The following is a 21861-nucleotide window of genomic DNA, read 5'->3' as shown; positions in this document are numbered from 1 at the left end:
TCTTCTAATGTCTTATGAACCTTGTCACTTTGATCTCTTGCCATGGCCTGCACTGTCAACACATATCAAAATTGATTTTAGGTTGTTCCAATATAAGGCTTTTAGATATTCCATCATCTGTAGGTCTTTTTGGGTTTTTTTTGTTGTTTTCTTTTTCAAAAATGTAAGTGGTGGGTATTTCCACTTAGCACTTAGTAAGAAGTCTAATTAGAAAAAAAAAAAAAAAAAAGTCACTGCATGGATTATATTTTCTGTTCCCTTCCACAGAGTCCTTCTGCACTACAGAATGATGTACACAGCTTTCTGGCTGCCTGGAGCTGGACCTAGTGCCCTACATGGTGCCTTGAACTCACAACTGAAAGGGAACAACATGCAGGTACACCAATGTACCCAGTCACCCAGACTGTGTTTGACTTAATTTAGTGGAATCTTCTTCAAAATAGATATATCACTACTACTCTACACATGCAGGACTGTAGTGTTTAAAATATGTAAAAATGCACCTGTTCAGTTATTTATAAACTTTTACTGTCAACTGCTGCAGGAGTATGTCTTCTTTTAAGCCTTCTTAAAGATGGCTTAAGCCTTCTCTAGATGGCAAAAAAACATAAGTGCCTCTACTTGTCGATTTTCAGCAGAGCTTGTTTTATAAAGAAATAGAAGTATATATACTGAGATATATGTATTACATATTGTATATATACAGATATAAATGTACACACTATGTAACACTATGTCCCATGGGAGGGAACTTAGAACTCCTTGGAACTCTAAGGTTTCTTCCAACACAAACCGTTCTATCATTCTGTGATTCTATGATTCTATATACATATAGATATTGGATGCATAGTTCCTATGCCGACATAAAAATGCTAGGTTGTACTGCAGTAGCAAATATACAGCACAAAACTGCTGGTGGTAAGGATAGTATATCCATGATACATGTGTTTTGGGAAACAAGAAGCTCTGACTGCAGACCAGCATGTCCCATGGCATAGATGCCTATTAGCAGCTGGAGGGCACCTTCAGGTTTTATTTCAACCCAAAGACTTTCCAAGCTGCACACTCCTGAGACATAACAGGGAAGCGCACCAAAGTGAGGATTCTGGGGAGTTACACTGCTAAAGTGTAACTTAATCTGAACTAAAATCCACTGTATTCATCACCTGCTTTCAGACCCCACAGAGACTAATTCTTACCTGTTTCCTATAGACGTAACAGGCCGCTATTGCAACCATGGTGGATTCTCCTACAAAACCAGCGAGAAGGGATCCTACTCCAAGAGTGGCTCCATGAACTCTGTTGGAGGCATAGAAAGAAAGCAGTGATTGTTGTGTGATAATGCATGATTCATAATTACATTTTCACTGGCATATATAACCAATCTGCTGATAGAAATATTTTCTTCGAAGACACAATACACTGCCTAAGAGAATAACTGGTTTTTTAAAGGACTTGTTTGTTTTTAATGGCTACACTGTTTAGTAAAAGAAGCACACTGAATCAAATTATGGACTAAGAATTTAAAGTCTTGTACAGAGTGCTGCAGAATAGATTATTAAACTTATAAACAGATATTCTTCCATTAGCTTTCTTAACAGTTATTATTGCTTAATAACATGGAAATAAATTGCCCTTAGGACATGTTTTTGCCTCTTTGACATTTGTGTATTTTTCACAAAGGGACATCATTATTGTGCCTGTCTACAGCAGTCACGCTTGTAAATTTGTAAATGTTTCTTTTCCAGATAGTGACACTATTTAGGCTTTGTATCATGGTTAGTATTTGGAGAAAATGTTCTGAGCTATGCAAATTCAGCTATCAAGTGACAGGAAAGAGGAATGAAGAAAGCAAACTCATGGGTTCTGTGAGGAATAATGATTTACCCCAAGTAAGGCAGCACAATGAGACTGGTGATGAGGACGATAATCCGCAGCACTGAGCTGGGTGCCAACACAAATGTCTTCTTCAGAGTCATCAGCCAACCAGTCAAGTGTGCTCTGACAGTCACTGTTCATAAACAGGGGAAAAAAAGAGGAAGAATAGTTAAAAAAAAAAAAGTCATCTCATATGCTGCTTTTCCATGCAGAGAGCACTGTTCAGAAATAGCCACTGTGAAACTTACTGCTGGTAACTTTGCACTCTACTAGAAAGGAAGCAGATTTTATGTTCAAGTTGCTTTAATATACTGATTTGGGAAAATGAAGAAACAAAAAAATCATTTATGGATAGCACTTGTTCCTAAGAGCTGCTCTCTTAAAATTTATTGGACAATTTATTAGAAAATTTATTAGACAGTCCATTCTGTTTTATTCATTAAAAAAACCACCTAAACTATCCCCTTCCTTAAAGAGAAGTCCTACCAAGGAATGTTTTCCATCTGGCTCCTGTGTTGCACATGGTGTAACAGTCAGGCACAAAAAAAGTTATCTACATGTATCTATACCTATTCTTGTTTTTGTAGTTTACTTTTATTATGAGACTGTCTTGTCATATAAGCAGAAAACACTAAAAGATGTTTTTTTATTACAGAGCTAGAAATTTGAAACATTTTGATTATTGCTGTCCAGCTTGTCTCGCTCTTCAATAGAAGTATTAACTTTCATTATGTAATGTTTATGCTCTGAAAGAACCACCGAGGTCAAAGAACTTTTACTTTCCTTTTATTTTTTTACCTGGAAGTGGAAAAAAGGAGAAGATGCGCAAAGGAACGACACACAGCTCTGCGAAAGCAAAGTCTACTCCAATTATGTCAACTAATATCTTCTCTGACACGTTTGGCGTCCAAAACATCACAAAACAGAGCTAGAAAGAACAAAATTTAGAAAGTTTATATTTCAGAAGGGAAGCATAAGAAAAGGTAGGTCCTCCTGGACTAAAATATTTGTTTACTGATGAGTAGATTACTTTACTAATGGTAAATGTACGTACTATATATATTTATATTTAGCTTGCATTCAAACACACATGTACATAAGAGAGATACCTTAACTTCAGAAGCAATTCCTACTCTTAATTTTCCTCACATACTAAGTGTGATGCATAGAGAAAGAATTTATATGGTTTCTGCAAGTGGTTGTACTTGAATGGTCTATTGTTACATAAACATAAACCCCAGATTTTTACAGCACTTGATCTGGTTAAAACACTTGTACTCCTAAACAGATTATCAAATTTTTTAGTAACTAAAGATCTGAAGTCCTCCATGACCCAGAAATCTGATCTGAATCTAAGACTAGGGGTTTAAATTTGCTGCTGAAAAGAGTACTGTTGGTATACAGTAAGTCTGATAGTAAGGCAAAGGTGTTTGTCTGCAGACATGGTGCTCTCAGGCTGCAGATCCACTAAGTCTTGTTATTGGCATTAAAGAGTATGCTGTTTAGTCCATAAAGGAAAGGAAGATTTCCATGAAAAAACCCATGGTAATTGGTACAGTGGTAGTACATGCTGTTTAATTTTTTTGTCAGCCCTGAGGCTTCCATCTGAGCTGACTGGGCTGTTGGCAGCTGCAGGGTCTGGCTTCAGTTCAGGGCATTCACTGAAGAACAGTCCTGACCGACAGTCCTTACAGGACTTTCCTATAAGAAAATGTACCTTCAAGTATAAGTACTTTGTTATTTAATTTGATTTTGTGATTTTAAAAATCACTTCTTACTGTTATTCTTGTAAGAATATTCTTGTAACAATTATTCTTGTTATTTTTATATTGTTATTTATTGTAAAGTGAATATTAAGGAAATGAGCTGACTGAATGGTGCAAAACCGGGGATGTTAAATGCTCTGGCACTCCTCTTGTCAGTTTACAAATCTGTGTACCCTGTAAATTATGCACACTGGCCGTACAATAGAGTCTATAAGACTCTATAGCCACTCTTATAATTTAGCCTACCACCTAGTACCGTAGCAGCTAGCTCTTTTCTTTTTACCCAGTTGTCACACCCCTACATATTCAGATGGCTTTTCAAACTAGTCTTTGAAGTCCTTCCACCTCTAAGACAGCTGGGATTTCATATGCATTCTTTGGTAGGGTGTCAGAAATTGTCCTTTCTGTTTAGCCTCCAAGCACCCAGCCTGCAGAAGCTTCCCGAGGCCTGTCACTGAGTGGCCTGTGGGAGGTCCCGTGTTCTGACCCTCAGTGTGGTGAACAAATCATTTTACATTCTTGCATAAAGATCCATCTTAATTTTCTTCTCCACTTCTTAGGGTAGGAACTACTACTTATTTTTTACAATTGCATGTTTTATTTTACTATTTTGATGCTGTCTTGTGGTATATCTCCATCACCTCTACAGAGAACAGTAAGTAGAGGAAGGTAAGAGCAGAAGACAAAAGAACTGAGCACTTGTGCCAATCTACTTGTACAGGGTATGACTGAAGCAGAAGGGACAATCTAGAGCAGACGGAGTTGTGTGGTTGAGAATTCAGTTATTAAAAACTAACTGTACAACAACAGAGTGAATTATTTCATTGCTGGAGACACCCTTAGGCAGACTGCAGTCATTTGTACTTTCACTGCAAATGACCAGTAAAACATTGTATCTTTCTTCAAAGAAAAATACAAAGATGCCCACTCTTCATTTATAATTCGCAGTTTTCATGAAAGCAAGGACCTTTTCACTGCTTGCACTGCACAATGCCGTTTAGTGTCCTAGTGAGCAGTATAGTTGCTGCTGCTGCCAGATTCCATGTGTGTGCTAACATACACAGCCTGCCCACTGCCAGCAAAAGGGAAACAGAGCAGTATTTCCCTCTTCCACAGCCACTTGAAAAAGTGTTGAACATGGTTAGACAGGCAAGCAAATGAGTGACCAAAGGCACTGTACTCAATTCTGCTCTCTAAAAGTTTCCCTCTGGCCCTAATGAGAAGAGTATCAATCTGCACCCAGGTCCCAGCAGAGTCAGGTCAGTTTTCCAGTCAGGGATAATACTTAATCCAGGTGATATGTGGTCATTCTTCCTCAGCTGCTGCAAACTGCAGCACTGAGTCTTCCCCACCCCTGACCAGCAGAGTCGTGCTGGTAAATGGCTTCAAAGAGCACTTATACAGCAGCTGGTGGGTAAAGACTGCTAAGCTCAAGAATAAGCAGTTTCAGGAGGTGAGGCATGGCAGCAGAAGGACCCTCTATTTCTCTCTGAGCATCCTTCTATCTTTTTGGTTTCAATACTGATAGCTAGTTTCATTTTGCTAAGAGAGCCCTCTCCATCATCTTATGAGATTATATTCTCAATGTCCACAGGGAACAAAGCCTCAGGAAAATAAATTAATGCTTTGCATCATTCAAGCCCTTTGCAATTTAAATCTTAGAGCGCTCGCAACTTTACTGTTTCGAAGACAAAATGTAGTGGAAAAAACCCTGGCTCTACTTCAGGCAAAGAGTAACACTAAATATGCAAAGCAAGAAGGTATTTCAGCTACTGATTTTATTACAGATGGTGTATTCTGAAAGTAGGATGAAGTCAGCTTTTTTATGATTCTGAGTGGTCTTTAGGATTTTTGTCATTACCTTGGTAAAAGGTAATGCTTGACAGATCAGAAAAGATGGTAACAGTAGTCCAGGAAAACGTGGCACAGACAGTTAGAGATTGGCTCTACTGAAATAAGCAGTGCTAACTTCCTGTGACTCAGATCAGGAAAGACTTTACGAAGTAGATTTACCAGTAGGATGTTTCCTATCTTTCTCCTAATTTAACACTGTTTTCTCCCCCACACTTGCATTTCTGTGCACATCTGCAAGGTTAAAAATAGAATAAATGGCTTGGTTAGGCTAACAGCTATATCGTCATTTAATCTAATCAAGAGATGAAGACTAAACAGTGAGAGCTTCTGCAGAGGCAAGCAATGTGTATGCAGAGTGGCACTGCAACTTCAGGTTGCAATTGCAGTTGGCTGTTGAGTGTTGTACCTGGAAACTCTGCTGAGGCCAAGGTATTTCAATGTTTTGGGAGTAACGATTTTTCTGGTAAAATTTTAGCAACAGAGCTTATTTGATTTTCTGTTGCCTTATGGTATGAGTACAGCATGGTATTAAAGGATAGTTTTGTTAAAGCCTTTGGTCATTTAACTGGAACTTCAACTGACCAGCAATGACTGCTTTAAAAATACAGGAAGAAATAAAGGTGCAAACAGCAGAGTGGAATGCTACAGAGAATAAGCAGTTCTGCATAAGGACAGTAGTATGTATTATCAATTGTAGTATCAACAACAATAACCTATGCATTTCTGAAAATGTTTTAGTAATTTCAATTGATCTGAAGGGTTTTGGGGTTTGGTATTGTGCCTTTAATTGTTCTACACTAGTAGAATTTGAAAAAGTTTACTAAATATGTCAACAACTCACAGCGCTGTAAGAAAACTACTGCAGCTGTACTAGCTGAGATCAAAGCTCTAGCTAGATTAGTACTGTCCCCCTGCTAAAGGACACTGGGAATTGCTGAAGGGAAGGACATAAAAAGCAGGGCAAGTGTAGTGTAAGAGATGCCTTTCCCAGTGTGCATAGGAGTTATGGCTTCAGGAGTTCAGTAATCCTGGTGGACCTTCATCCCATGCAGGTTATGCTCTGTTATCTAATATTAATGACTGTTTATCAATTCAGTTGTGCATTAAAAGTAAGTAAAAAATTCTCTCACTTGTGTTTTAGACACCCTCCTCAAAGTGGTGGGCTTATTTTTATGTGGAACCTGGCTATTTTCAACTAACAAATTCAGTGTCTAAGCATATTCAAAAGTTAAAATAAAAAACTTCTGCTGTCACCAAGCCTGAGAGAATGCACCAAGTATTTTTTTATCAATAGGGAAAGTACAGAACTGCTAGTGTTCAGTTCAATTTCTCTTTATTCTCTTAAGTACAATTATGGCATTTGACTTTCACAAATGATTGTGATGAAAGATTGTTCATGAGATTTTGTTTCAAAGGCTGCATGTGTGAGTCTGAATGCTTCTAGCTCTTGAAAAATAACAGTCTTTTCATAGGCTTTGCATCTCCTGGAAGCTATTTCCATTTATTCTGGTTGCTGACAGGGATTACTAAACCTCAGAAACCCACTACATAATGCATTATAATACATTATGCTAACAAAGGCTATTGTCATGTGTATAGTAATCTGCAGGGTGCCAGACTGATTTGCTTTTCAGCACTTGTAGAAAACTGCCTGTCTTTTGAGACATTCATTGATAAATATAAAGCACAAAATAGTATTCCAGCGAGCTATGAACAACTTTTTTAGGCTTCATGCAGTCTTCAGTAAGAAGAAACACTGGCAGATGATAGAGATGTGGTATGGCTCTGTGTTCCTCAGAAAGAAATTAAGGAATCCAAACTGGATGTTTTTAAAAATAGGTTAGACATATGCCAACCTGGAATGAGTCTGGAAAATTAGATTTTACTGTCGAAGACAGATGATCTAGTAAAGGTTATTCTGTGATGAAACGCAGTTCCTACTTTTTTCCTGCAAAAATCCTCTCAGTAGATGTTGCATATCATTTGTTGAACCTGATATATTTGCAGATATATATATATATATATATATACTGCAGTTTGAGTGAAGTGTATCACCCTAAAGATACTGTTCTATGTATGTATTGAGAACTGTAGCTTAATTTAACCCATGCCTTGTTCATTTCCTATTAGCATTTATGCTACATGGTGCCCAGTGAGGGCAAAGGAGACCTACTTTGAAAATTATTACACATCTCAGCTTTGAGTTGCACCTTGGGTCTCTGGGATAGTATCAGCTAAGTCTATAACTTTTATTACTATGGAAGAATATAAATCACATGATTTAGCCTTTTGAACTGTGCAATAAACAAATAAAAAAGTAGACTGAGTCTTACGTGGTTGGATCTCCTGATTTGCCAAATGTCTCCATGGTCTCCCTCTTTCTGACATAAACAGAACTTCCATAATTCTGTCTCCTTTCAGAACTTGCATCACACAAGATGAGCTGATTTCAGAGCTATATTTTTGAAATCAAGATAATACCTTGTTCTAACTAGCATCTATGTCAAATGCTGGATTTCTCTCCTCTGTTCAATATTCAATAATCTATTTTGTAAGATGTTGGAAAAAAAGTTGTTTAATTTGTTAGTGCTGTTTTGACAGCTATGTTAAATCCATACCTTCACTGACCTTGAAAATTCACTTCTCTAAATGACTATATAGTACTAGAGCTTTTCATTCAAAATCTTACTCTAGCATATGGTTAAAAGAAACCATACTTCTATATTTTTTTGAAGAATAAAAGTAGCAACAGTTTCTAAGTTACCTGCTTACTAGTATTGAAACAACAGAAAAGTTAATAGTTACCCCCCTTTTCAGATCCCCGTTGAGGTGTGCTTCCGTGTTGAATAGACATGTGGCACAGAATACAAAGTCCTAATACCTCCTGAAGCTACCATGCACCTCTCAGATAGTTGAAAAATACAGAAAGAATTCAACAGAGTTCTTATGAAGAAAGGTGATTTACACAAAGAAGGGCTTTTGTGTTTTATTGTGGGCCAGAAATCATAAAGTCTGGGTTTTATCATAAAGGCATTATTCCCTGCTGATGGGAAATTATATTTAATTTACGATGAAAATAATAAAGTAAAAACCTTGTTGTCTTTAAAGAGTTAAGGGTTCATTTGATTTTTTTTTTCCAGTTAGTTTGGTTGCTGTTTTGTTTACTTTACTTTTTTTTTTAAGCACAAAAACCAATATATTCTATAAACAATCATAAAGTTCTTTGGACTCTGTGGAGGAATTACTGGGTTTCATACAACACTAGAGGCCAGCATCACTGCCTCGCTACAGAAGCTTGCTGCATACCATAACCTGGGTCCTTGCCAGAACGAGCCTGCAGACTCATGCTACCTTTGCTCTATTTCATGTCAGAGAGCAGTCTTTGCAGAGCCATACCTGCAGTTCTGAGGAATTTTTGATACAGAGCAAACAACCTAAGTTCATCACCCCGAACTGTTTGGGACTCCGAGGTGTTAAGTCACAAATCACAGACTATTCTGAGTTGTAAGGGACCCACAAGGATTATCAAGTCCAACTCTTAAGTGAGTGGCCCACACAGGCAATGATCCCACAGCCTTAGTGTTATCAGCACTGTGCTTTAACCAACTGAGCAAATCTCAGGGTCAAGGTTGCTGCAGTCTAATGCTCCCTTGAGACACATTATGATGTGTGTTCATGTGCCCTGTAACTCAGAAGAGATCAGAAACGAGTCCTTTTCTCGTGTGGGAAATGTAGTTTTCAGGAACAGACTGTCCAAAGCCCCAGGGAACTTGCTCTAACTTCACAGCACACACTGCTTTGCACAAAGGCTGGACCTGATGAACTCCTGAGGCCTTTCCAACCTGAACAAATTTGGGGTCCCATGAGACAAAAAATCCTAGATCTGTGAGCAGTAAATATATCAGACCGCAGTCACATTTGAAACTGATTTATGATAATGCTGATGACTTGAACCACAAGAACATTCTCTTACAATGATGCTCCCTCAGGCGCATGCAAGTCAGTATAGATTTCTGTGAACTCTTGTGTTCTGTCCAGGGGGTGTAAAGCTGGAATCAGTCATCATAAAATCTGTCAATTTGTCAAGAGCCTGCTTGTGGGAACACCCCCTAACTTTGTATCTCCTCCTGAAATAATTGGTTTATACATATCTGAATCTTCCCCTACCTCCCCCAACTTTCTGGAGGTCTTTAGAAATAAAGACATGTCCAGCAGCTGCACAATTCACTGATGCTCTGATAGAACTAAGACGATGCCACATCTGCATTCTCCCCAGCTGCTGCTGAAAGTACTTAGATGGTATTTTCCAGTCTGGGTTGGGTCACTGAATTGTTTGAGGTGGTCATTATATCTTCCCAATGAATTATGCTGCTTCAATTTTTTACAGAAAGAAGAACATTTCACTTCACTTCTAAAAAGCTTCAGTAAACCAAAGATGGCAGATTTCTGGTCTCTTTCTGAAAACTGTCCATCCTCCAGCTTAGTAACTTTCTTCTGTCCCAAGTTTTCTGTGCCCCTAGCTGCTCTTCCTACTGTGAACAACAGAGTTTGAGCAGAAAGACTGCTACAGGGACAATTTTTGATGCTTCCTTCTCTGCCTGCTCCAGCCACTCATGCAGAACAGACCCTTTGTGTGAAACCTGAACAATCGTGAAGGAGACATTAATCTCCACCTCACTGGAGCGAACAAAAAACCTCTGTTCCAGAACAAAGGCTCAATGCAGTACCATGGATAAGACAAGGCCCTCATGAGGATTTCATAAAGTCTGCCTCTGGTGGTCCAGCATCTTCCTGTGCAGGCAGGAATGCTTCCATTCATATCTGAAACAATTTTTACTGAAATGGGAACTAAACCTGACCTTGAAAAGGTGAAGAGCTTCTTCAGCAACTGTCTGCATTTTTTGCCAATATGCCACCATGTTCCAATTGATATTTTTGTGCCAGCAGCCTGAATATTAAAAAAAGCCCCACAATCTTGGAGTTAAGAGATGGGAAAAATCAAAGCAGTCAAAACAAATCGCTCCAGTAGATAAGTGGTATTACTTTTAAGCTGTCCTTGACCTTCATATGGTCTACAATAGTAAAGTCAAAATAAAACTAATTTAGTCTTAAAAATTAGTGCTGTTTTTTTAAAGTATGGATATTCTAGATAAGACTTGTGAGATCTTTTTCATACAACAAGGTTGTTATGAGACCATTGGTAAAGAAAGATTTGAGAGAGTTGGGGAAGTTTGGAGAGCTGTCTGTGTTTTTTATATTCTTTCTTTGTATACTCACAAGAGATAAAGACTCTGTCACCCAGGGAATTTCAAATACTGGCATAGTCAGCAGCTGGGGTTGTGTTCTCTGAGAAGGACCAGGTTCTTGTTGTGACATTTATTCCTGTGGAATTTACTGTCCCTCAGTCCAAATTTGCCATGACTTTAGTAAAGCCAGGTTGTAACCTTTAATAATAAAGCAATGCAGAGATGCAAGACAAAGACAGCCAATAAAAAATAGGAAAAAATGAATGTAAATCCAGTGGCTTCTGCAATGGCTTCAACTTCTGACCCCGAATGTCACAGGTAGATACAGTGGCAGCAAAATATGGTTCCTATATACATTTCACAGAATCACACAATATTCTTAGTTGGAAGGGGCCCACAAGGATCATTGAGTGCAGCTCTTAAGTGAATGACCCATACAGGGATTGAACCCATAACCTTGGCATCAAGGAAAGAGAAACATTTATTTTTTCTTGCTCCCTTTTTCAAGGGATCTGGATCACTTGAAAGCATGAGGATTAGGCAGCAGGTGCTTGGCTAAAGGGCTTGTAAGAGTGTAAGAGGAGTAACAGAGTGAAAGCCCAAACAGCTTTCTGCATGGGTCAGAATTGCAAATCATTTTGCTCCTTTCTAGGCTGATCCTTACCAAACTTAATGAAATGAGGACACATAACTCTTCTACCCTGTTTGCTCAAATGCATGAAGGTGAGGGGACAAATTCAAGTACTTCTACATTTTCTTGCTACATGACAGTCTAACACTGATTTCACAGTAGTAGTGGTAACTGACCTTATTTTCTTTCAGAAAGGAGAGAAACACTACCCACATTTTTGTGAAAACCTGTTCACATATACTGCTCACAGCAAACCCTATTTTAGAACACTCTTTTGCATACCCTCTGGCTACAGTGAAGCTGCCTAAGGCATCTAAAAATTAATCTCTGGTCAAGCCCTGAATGCAATTTTCTATCACTTGGCCTTCCAGGTATTTCATCTCCAATCTTGGAAAGAAAGCAGTGCGCGCAGTATTTCTCTAGCTACTGCAGCTCAGGAAGTGCATTCATGGTGACTAAATGCCAGGGGACTCCTGGGACCCAGTGAGACCTCTGCACTGCTGCCATGCAGCTGTTTCATGCTATGGGCACTCCTACCTTCAGATGATTTCAATGAAATGGGAACATGTTCCTTGGCATTCTTCAACATGCAAGCCTAACTCATGTTACCCTGAGTGCAAACTAAGGTACCTAGTAGGCTGGCTCTCAGGCTTGCTGCAGAGATGGAATGAAATCTTTAACTTTTCTCTTTTAACTTCTGTCAAGAGTCACTTTATGTCTCATTATTTAGAGACAGCATAGTTGAAAACATCAAATACATCACTCTAATGCATGTAAGGGCTTCACACAGGATAGTTTATCAGGAGGAAAATGAACTTATTTGTAAGTGCAGAAAGGGATATGAAATGATGTATGTATTACACAACAGACTGAATATTTGAGAGCAAATGGGCCTATGAAAACTGCACAGTATTTGGCGTCCCTCATGGGAAAAATCACCTGCCAGACTTAAGGCTGGGAATATGATTTGCTGAGTTCAACTGGAAATTAAACAACTACTGAGTATAGAGTGTTTGCACAACATCAGGGAATAAGTCAATAAGGCAATGCTATTACAACAATACACTGAGTTGGTATGAATATTCTGTCTGTATTCATTCTGACTCCAATATTATCTGCCAGTGCTACATTTCACTGGCTGGTGGAGCCTTGATGGTCAACTGGACAGGAGAGTCAGCAGCCAGTACCCACATGGCAGTTCCTATTCTGGCATAACCAAATCCAGAGTGGAGAGCTAAAGCTCAGGTATCTCAAGTTGTATTTTAAACAGACAAGGCTTTTCAGACTGGGTGAAACAGAGCTGCTACTCTTCCACAGTGTTTGACTCTTGCTCTTACAGAATTAAGCAGGAAGCAGCAACTACTAAGTCTTGTCTTCTGTGCTTCTCATTTTTTCATTTAGGGAATTTTCCCTGTTACATTGGCTTCCTTGGTCTTCATCAGGGTTTTCTTACCTCCTAGGTGCCTGATGATTAATTACAGAACATAACCAAGCAGATAGTGACTGAGAATTAGGAAAATGATGGGATGGCTTGAAGTCAACTATTGTCAAATGGAACAAAGACTTTCTCTCTTCAGGCTGAAACTGATCCCATCACAGGGATCCAAGCAAGAGAAACCCTGTGACTCTGAACCTCACCCTGATGTTTCCAGATGGCGATGGGGTCTCTCTATTGAATCTTGCAAGTCTATGGTTCCCAGCATCTGTCCCTCTTTTTTGCCCATGGTTAGGGGAAATAAAAGATACACAAGCAAACATTTTAAATGCTGCGGCTTAAACCTTCTGATGGTTATAATATAATATAAATCACTTACTTAGAATGATACTGAATATGGTTACATGCGTATCAGGTACATACATTATACATTAACCTATGAGATGAATATAAATGCCAAGTGATGATAGTTTATGCTGCTGTGCTACAAAGTATAATCACTGGAGAGCTGACAAAATGTCTGTGTGCTGGTCTTCCTAAGGGACTGATAACTACCAGCAAATGAAAGAAACAACACTTGCCAGTAGTAACTCCTCAAACTACAGATGCTCATCAGCAAGAGTCCTTTATAATCCTCCATCAAAAGAATAAGTTATGAATTTAAATACTACACTCTATTTACAAAAAAAAAAAATTAGCTTTTATTTATAAAATCTAAGAGATTACCTAATAAATAAAATAGAAAATAATTTTGCTAGTGTTAGAAACATTTTAAAGTTATTGTTAGATTCCTCAATTATGAACAACACAATTGACGAGTCAATAAACCAATCCTGGCTGTAAAGTAGGTAACATTTTGACATGTATTCATACACACATATACTCAACTCTCAGGGTTAAGCATATAAGCCAGTAAACTGACCAGCTGTCTGCTACTAAGTACATTCCATTTAAACTTCCATTGAGATTTAAATCTAATGTAGGTGACCTGGAATTTGAATTTGGTTCCTGCAACACAATGCACATTAATCTGTTCAGCTGCACATGAATCTGTTCATCTTAAGGGCCTGAACCTTCACTTTTGTTGAAACTTCATGGTGATGTTTTGGGTTTTTTTAAGAGATTTAAAGTTTTCACTAGTATGCTTGTAACAAGTAAATATGAAATGTATAAATCTTGCATAAATCACACACACACATATGAGTGTAAATGTGAACACTTTCTCTCCTCTCTATATTTTAGAGCCTTTTGGAATAGAAAGGAATGAAAAATCACAGGGCAAAGCTGAACATCTGGATTTTGTTTCTTAAGCAGTGTTAAATAATTAAATATCAAACAGTATTCTATACAATTAGCTTCTCCCCTTAATCAGTCTGTTTATTCATGAAAACTGCTACCTTCCCCAATTGTCCATAACCATGTGTTCATTTAAAAAAAAGCAAAGCAGCACTGAAATTCCTTTTAAATAGCTGGAAAGAGCTTTGAGCTGTTTCTAATAGAACACATGTTAAAACTTAGAGGTACTGTGCAGCTCTCCTGCTGTGCATTAGCTTGGTGACAGATGGATGAAGATGGTGTGGTGCACATAGCATGTCACCCTGGCACCTTGAGCCTGTCTTATTGGGAAAACCTGTTGCAATACACAGAGCACTAGAGAATATGAACATAACTGGCCATGTGTCTTGCTCACACTTCAGCTAATGTGAACCACGTAGCAACAGGAGCTGGGGCTTGTCCCAGCTGAGGCTGCTGGAAGACAAAGCTGAACCAAATTGCACAGTTCTCGAACTACTGCTCCAAGAACTGATTGCTCCTTCCCTGCTATAAATGAACAAGTAAGTACAGACTATTCAGGGTCACTTTCAGTGATGGTGAGCTAGGGAGCTTTCACAGTGCTCTCTGAGAAGTTGCTTTCTCTGACCAGCATCCTGTATGTTCCTCATGCGGTGATGTGGTGCCAGCCACACTGAGCTGGCCATGCTTTACTCCAGCAGCAGCTACTTAAACGAGGGTGCTCACACCTCATGTTAACTAAGACATCACTTGCCTTCCAGCATGATTCTGAGACGTGAATGCTACTATTGCCATTCCCCTGAGTGACCTGACTGTCCCACTTTCCCTAGTGCTGCCTGCACAATCGATGGCTGCCTCAGCTCAGGGCACAGCACAGCAGCTCTCCAGGGTTTGCACACAGATGTGTGCTGGCATGGCTGTGGCCACGCAGACAAGGCTGCCGTGGCTGCAGCAAAGCAACCTGAGCCCTCACAAAGGAGGCCTCTCTTACTTTTATACAGCAGCACTAACAACTGACGTGAAATCATCCTCCAGAGCCTTGCAGTTCAGAGGCAGATGACCAAACACTAATCATGTGGCTGTCAGCAGCTAACATTAGCTAGGGAAAAGGATCTTAACTGACTGCAACTTCTGTGTCATCACAGAAGACTTAAAAAAGAGCTCAGCTGGGAAATGGAGAGAAAATTGAAAAGAAAAAAAAAAAAGAAAAGCGAGAGAGCGAAATGTAATTTGACAATATCTCTGCCCCATCACAGGCTGGCTTGGAAAAAATCCCTGAATTTAGCACTCTGGTATCGAAGCTCAGAGACACCACCACTATTCTAAGAAAACCCCTTGCTAAAGCACAGCCTGTTTGGTATTACTCCTCCTGTATATGGCAGGGTTCCTTTGAGTAGCTTGCACCTCACAGAGCCTGCCCCTCTACACAGAGCTCATATGTGAGGGAGTGCTCCCCCCTGACAGAGCAAACCTTTGCTGCAGTGGAGAAATGCAGTAAATTAGCACCCAATCAAATTATTTTGGGATTTCTGCAGTGTACTGAGGCTTACACATCCCACAACCAAAGGGATATGGACTACATATGTGCTAATTTTCTCTTGAGTCTGTGTCTTCTCTTAGTTTACAACTGTGCAGCAGCAACCTCAGAGCTGCTCTGCAGGGCAATCTAAACAGGTCTAGCATTGAACCAAAATGTTTAGTTCTTCAACAGCCTGACCTGCAATGGCAGCAGCACTGGCATTTGGAGCAGTATTTCTACTTACATATGGAAAAAAGCATTTTTCCCGAAATGCCTAATGGCAGTGAATAACAGATAATGGCAAAGAGCATTATGCACACCCTTTAAACTGCGTGTAAATTACCAAGCATGACTTACTTTTTAAAATTAGAAAGGTCCTTTATTTGTATGGGAAAAATTCTACAGCTGAGTCCCTTCCCTTCGCTATACAAATTTTACATTCAGTTGCATGGTCACAAAACATGGCTTTGGAAAGAATCACCACTTACCGCAAAAACCCGATCAATGTGACTATATTCACAACAGCTGTCTTACCTATCAGAAGTTTAGTGGCTTAGTATAGCCTTTAAATAAAACAGCTTGTCTACACATTTTTCACTGAGCAATATAATTAATTCCCATTTTCTGAAGAAGCAACTTTAATACCCACCTGATGCTTCAAAGCCATGAGGCAGCACTTACAATCATACTTAACAGAACACACGTGCATGCTGCACAGTTAGCCCGGAAAGGCTCAGGTGTAGCCTTTCAGATCCCATGAAAATTTATGTTGGAACCCTGGCCACAGAGTTTCATGCTTTCTGTGCTGACAGGCACAGACCCACAAGAGAACACTGTGTTTGACCTGAGGCCATGGAAAAGGCTTCCAAAATTAATAGATAGAACTGAAACTGTGAGTGTGTAGTTTGAATAGAAGTGTGTTATATCACTTGGTGGAAAATTTAGACTTTAAGGTTTTAGAATATAGTAATAAATATGTAACAAGATGGAGGTTATAGGGCATTAACTTGACTTGTTCTTTCACCTTCTTCTTCATGGATTTTAGTAATGTGTGATTGGATAGAAAAAAACATGGGTGTTTGGTTATTGGGTTGTAAGTGAAAATAAATTAGTTGGAATTTTATGATTGGGTAGTTGACACTTAAAAGGCCTTGGAAAGAGATACCTGGGGCTCCATTTTTCTAGACTGCTAGCTTGGTGTGTAGACGAACTCACTCTCTGTGAGTATGTCATATAGATAAGAAAAAATCAACAACTGAGTCCGAACACGAAAACCGTCTCTCTTGCTCATTAATCCTGACCTTGAGGAAAAGGGCCGAGAGACTTTTTACAGATTTAAACAAACCATGCTTTTTTTTCTACTCTGACCTAATACTGTCACTGTGAACAACAACAGTGAAAAAGTGTTTCTGCTGCAGGAGTAGGACTGCAGTATTTCTTGTATGGGCATGACTGGTCTGTGGAAGAAGGTAGGACATTTCTCTCCCAGCTCTATTGAAATAGTATGTCTTTGATGTTTGAAAGTTTCCCAAGGTCTTACATTTGGAAGGTACTTCCCTGCATGGCTGGTGCTTGTACTTTAAGCTTCACTGTTATTTTTTTGAGTGGTTAATGGGCCTTCCTCAGCTTTCATCTTCTGGAACCCTTCTACAGACCATCCAGTGAAAAATGCAATTACATGTCATGTCTAAGTACTGGATTTTTTTTGCCTTATCAGCTTGGGAGCCTTTCTCTCAGACCTAAAAGAACAAGATTTTACCAAGTGGTGATGCCACTAGTCTGACTGCCATTTGTTGAAGTAGAGCCCCTGAATAAAAACACAGCTATCACCAATGGCCATAGGAGCTCATCTGGCCACAACAGAAGCAAATTTAAAATCTATCTCCTTAGAGCCTGTGCCATACATTAACGTCACCCCAACATCTGCTGAGTTTGTGTGCTGAAGCATTGGCAGGCTCATGCCTTTGAATCCGACTGAATCTTTAGAGCTCATGTCTCTTTTTCTGCTCTGTCTGTTGACAAGCAATCCTAAGAATCTGTCACTAGCAGGCAAAAACAGATTCAGGACAGGAAAAGCTATGGTCCCCAAAAGCGTTTCCGGAATTTCAGTGTGGGCAAATCTCTCCTGATGATCTCTTGAAAGAACTGCCCGTGAAAGGAAAATGGAGAACTTTTGGATACAAAATCCCAGAAAGTTACAAAACAAAAGCCTATTGAGTTGATTAAAATTTACTCTTCAGAGGATAGTCATGGTAATGTGAAAAGCTCATGATCTATCAGAGCCAGAGTAACCTGATAAATACCATGGAGTATTAAGAGCACAGTCAATTCAGAGAAAACTCTGAGATTGAAATAGTATTCTCAGAACAATTTTTAACAAGGAAAGCTTTTCCCTTTGTGGGCCTGTAACAACACTGACAGACTTTGAGGGAGGCTCCAACTGTAGAGAACATAACTTTGATCTGGAACAGGACACAAAAAAAAACCTCTCAAGGCATGTGATGGTAGATAACATGAGAGCTAGGGTCTCATGGAAAGTCTCCAGACAATGGCCAGTTCAGTGGAGGCATATGCCTGTCTCTGTTTCATGCCGTAGGAAATACAAGTTATGGCAAGAGCTGTTTGTCTCTAAGCCACATGAAAAGACATCAAGCTTAAAGGAATTAAAAGACAGAGCAGATGCCACATAGGTTCATGCAATTCTGTCTCTGATGGTGGCCAGTTGTAGCTGTTTAGGGAAAAAGTATAGGAAACAAAGAGCAGAAAAAACGTAATTGAGCTATGGATGGATTGAACTGCTTCATTTTCGACTGTGAAATAACACAGACTTCTGTATCGCACATTCTCAGGCTGTGGCAAGGGGGTTGGGATGGTTACAAATACTTCTGGCCTGTGCACTGTAACATTTCCTTTGGTATATATTAGCTTCTTTTCATGCATAAGCCATTTGAAACTCAGACATAAAGATTTTACACTAAAATGAAAGGGGCAGAGGAATTTTGTCAGCATTCCTATATTCAGTAGTAAATTTGTGAATGTAGGGAGAAGGGAGCAGCCAGTTATGCCATGGAAAGTATGCAATGCTGAGGGTAAACAGCAAACCTGTCTGGGGTATGAGTATATTCAATTGTAGAACTTTGAGCATTGTATCCTAAAACAATTGCCAAATTTCCCAAGTACATTTCTAGTGTGATGAAGGACTTCTTCTATGAAAAGCATATTTTCTAGGTTTTCCTATTCTTTTGTCTTTCTAGTGCAGGTACTGTGTAGAGATGATGCCCTGGCCCTAAGCACAAGTATAAATCAGTCCTTTATAGAAACAGACATTGGATTTACCCTGGTCATCTGCTCTATTATTTGCTATGATCCTCACCAGCTGCAGGAGCTTTCTTCCACATTTGTCTGTTTGTTGCTAAGAAGACTGCAGAAGCAGTGTTCTTGGGGAAAATGCACTGTATTTATGTGTGCAAATTGGTCATTTTGAAACATGGCAGGCTCAGCAAAATTTCTCCCTGAACGTCATCCCCATGCAATGCTTCCTGGCATGGATGCAGATTTAGATCCTTTAGTCCGTGTCAGCATCATCTCCGAGATTGCCCTTTTCAGTTAATTTTAAGAGCAAACAGAACAAATGTGCATCAAAGTACCCCCACATGAAAGCCCAGAGGCAGCAGGGAACAGCTCCTGCAGATTCAACCCATGCTACCTTTCTCACCATTCACAGTAAATGAAAGATGCTCAGGGACAGGCTGCCATCCCACTGCATGTGACACAAATGCATTCTTTTGTCCTCCTGGTAACCACACTGGTTACCTGAAGTTTTGTTCATTTAAAAAAAGAAACAAAAAGAGATTAAAAGAAAAGCAGGTCCCTGATATCTTTTTGCATGGGAGGCTGATTTGAAATGAAAAGTAGTGAAAATAAAATTGAGTAACTTTAGCCTTTTAGATATATAGCCTGAACAAATGACAGCTGATTTTCTTGTTACTTCAATACTATGACCACACTTCTCCAGATAAAAGCAACAGAGCTCCACAAGACAACTCACCTTTCTTGAACTGCTAGTGCTTTTAGCATTAGGTAGAGGACCTAATTTTCTGGTTGAGATGAACAAAGTTTGTTCTTTCATCTGAGTTGAACAAAGGTTTCTTACCGTTAAGGACAATGCCATGCAAACAAAAGTGAACTTCTTGATATGCGTCGCTGTGACAGTGCTGTTGGTGTTCACCAGTTTATTGCTGGGGTTATTCTAGGGCAAGAGAAAGAGATAGCGAGCATTAGCCTGGCTCCAGACTACAGGGAGCTGCTGGCACCAGGGTCATGTGCTGGACCTGTCTGACTGTGCCTGTCCGTGTCTGACTTGGTTTGTTTGCTTTATAACCTAGAGATTTCTGAGTACTTTGTACCACTGCAGAACATTTTCCGCTTAAACTGACAGCAACTGCTGCTATGGTCACTGAGGGCTGAGTAATCTCCCTACTTTTCTACGGAATGAGTCCCATTTAACAAACTGAGCTTTGAAAAAGGTTGGTAGCTCCTTCTAAGAAAACACTGCATGATTTTTTTAACCTTAGTCTGAAGTTTGCAGCATGTTTCCACAGGAAAAACAGGATTTTATTCCCTTTTATCTCAGATTGGTACCAAATCACCAATGCAAGCATCCTTACTGATCCAATTAGATAAATAGGTAATATAAACAAAGCTTCTGGAACAGCTGGCTCCATTAATGCAGTTTAATGAACAGAACATAATTAGGGGTATTAGATGTTCCACCTTGGACATGGGCTCTGTAGTCACATGGCAGCAAAGTTTTATTTAAAACAACAAAAGCCTTCTTCCAAATGTCTCATATAGCAAATGAAGCTGAAGATTTAAAATTGCCCTTGGGGAACACATAAAACCAAACTAAATGGTCTGTGAAAGGAAAGGATGGGATATATCAAAGCAGGGTACCATTAGGAGCCCTTAAGCAAGAGGCTGTTAGGTCATCTATTGCATTTGCCCTGGGACTGTTTGAGACACACAAGTTTGATGATAAAACCTGTACCATGAGATCTACATTTATAAACCCTTGATGTAACTTGGGTAGAACAGCAGTACCTGTCACACACTCAGCCTCCTTTACTGGAGTTACTCCTAGGAGATATAGAACTATTGCAGACACATTTTGGCAGTGGAGCACTGTGTGAAGAGTACATAATTCCACACACATTCAGGTGCTGTATGGAATTTTGGAATTTAAGGCTTTTGTTCTGATCAGTGTAGCAATTGCACCTAGATGACCTCACACTCCTGCCTAAATACCTGCTTGGAAGTTTGGGTGCTTGAAGATGTAGGCAACCCAAACCCTAAAGCAGGAAGCCACTCGGTGCGACCTTTTTGGGAACAGGTTACGAAAACTCTCTGTAAATGTTTTTTTCATGCATCTATTACTATTAATTGTGTTTCTGAAGAAATACTTTGCTTTGCTGTTAGGTTTCACGAATGTGAGGATAAGCCTTGCTTACATCACTCACTGGTGTTTAAATGAACTTTTTGCTGCGTGGCTCAACTTTCTAACAAGTCTAAAATAACAAAGAGGAAATAAAGCACACCCAGATCAAGGCATCCAAAAGCTGCTAAGAAAAAGCTTTCTCATTTGTTCCTACCTCACTACTGCTATCCCTGCCCTTGCCATACTCTGCCCTCTGCTCCAGCTCTCAGCCACATGCTCTTTGTTCGTAACTCTTAAACACAATTTAGTTCTCAAACAAAACACTATGGGGATTCTGGAGCAAAAAAAGAATATCCATTCCCATCTAGTCTTCAGATAAACAGCATTCTCAAATCTCACAATTGTTGCTGCTCTGAGTCAGGTGGCAAGGTCCATTAAGAGCAAGAGCATTGCCACCAAATAAAACAGTACACAGAGCACAGAACTAGCATATGTCTGCTCTCTTTCAAAATGTCAGTAGTAACCCTTAACCTGACTGTAACTGCTAGGCCATGGGGTTGCTTTGGTATGAGACTGAAGTAGGACCCTGCATGTGTCTTACAAATGTGAAGAGAGATCATGATTTCCCTTGTGAAGACAAGAATCTGACTTCTCCTATAGAGCCACTGAAGAGGGGCATCTCAAATCCCATCAGTCAGTGTGTTTCTGATGGCCATCAGCCTCCTGAATAACTGACAAAAGAAAATGGGAGTTTGCAAGTAAACACACTGTTTTGGCTTCTGAAAATCACAATGGACACCTTACA

General features: G+C 39.5%; 1 protein-coding gene across 1 annotated transcript in view; it reads right to left on the bottom strand.

Annotated features, from left to right (window-relative positions):
• Nucleotides 1–21861, bottom strand: part of ANKH (ANKH inorganic pyrophosphate transport regulator) — a 104005-nt gene that overhangs the window by 7034 nt on the left and 75110 nt on the right. The window contains exons 8-11 of the mRNA XM_058830847.1: nucleotides 19776–19871; nucleotides 2677–2806; nucleotides 1888–2011; nucleotides 1200–1299 (exon numbers count right to left, since the gene is read on the bottom strand). Of these exons, the coding sequence (XP_058686830.1) occupies nucleotides 1200–1299; nucleotides 1888–2011; nucleotides 2677–2806; nucleotides 19776–19871 (450 nt within the window). The remainder of the gene's footprint in view (nucleotides 1–1199; nucleotides 1300–1887; nucleotides 2012–2676; nucleotides 2807–19775; nucleotides 19872–21861) is intronic.

The sequence above is a fragment of the Poecile atricapillus genome, chromosome 2, assembly GCF_030490865.1.
Source record: "Poecile atricapillus isolate bPoeAtr1 chromosome 2, bPoeAtr1.hap1, whole genome shotgun sequence".
NCBI classification, from domain to species: Eukaryota; Metazoa; Chordata; class Aves; order Passeriformes; family Paridae; genus Poecile; species Poecile atricapillus.
Note: the sequence above shows the minus strand (reverse complement) of the source record. Positions and strands in the feature narration are given on the sequence as shown.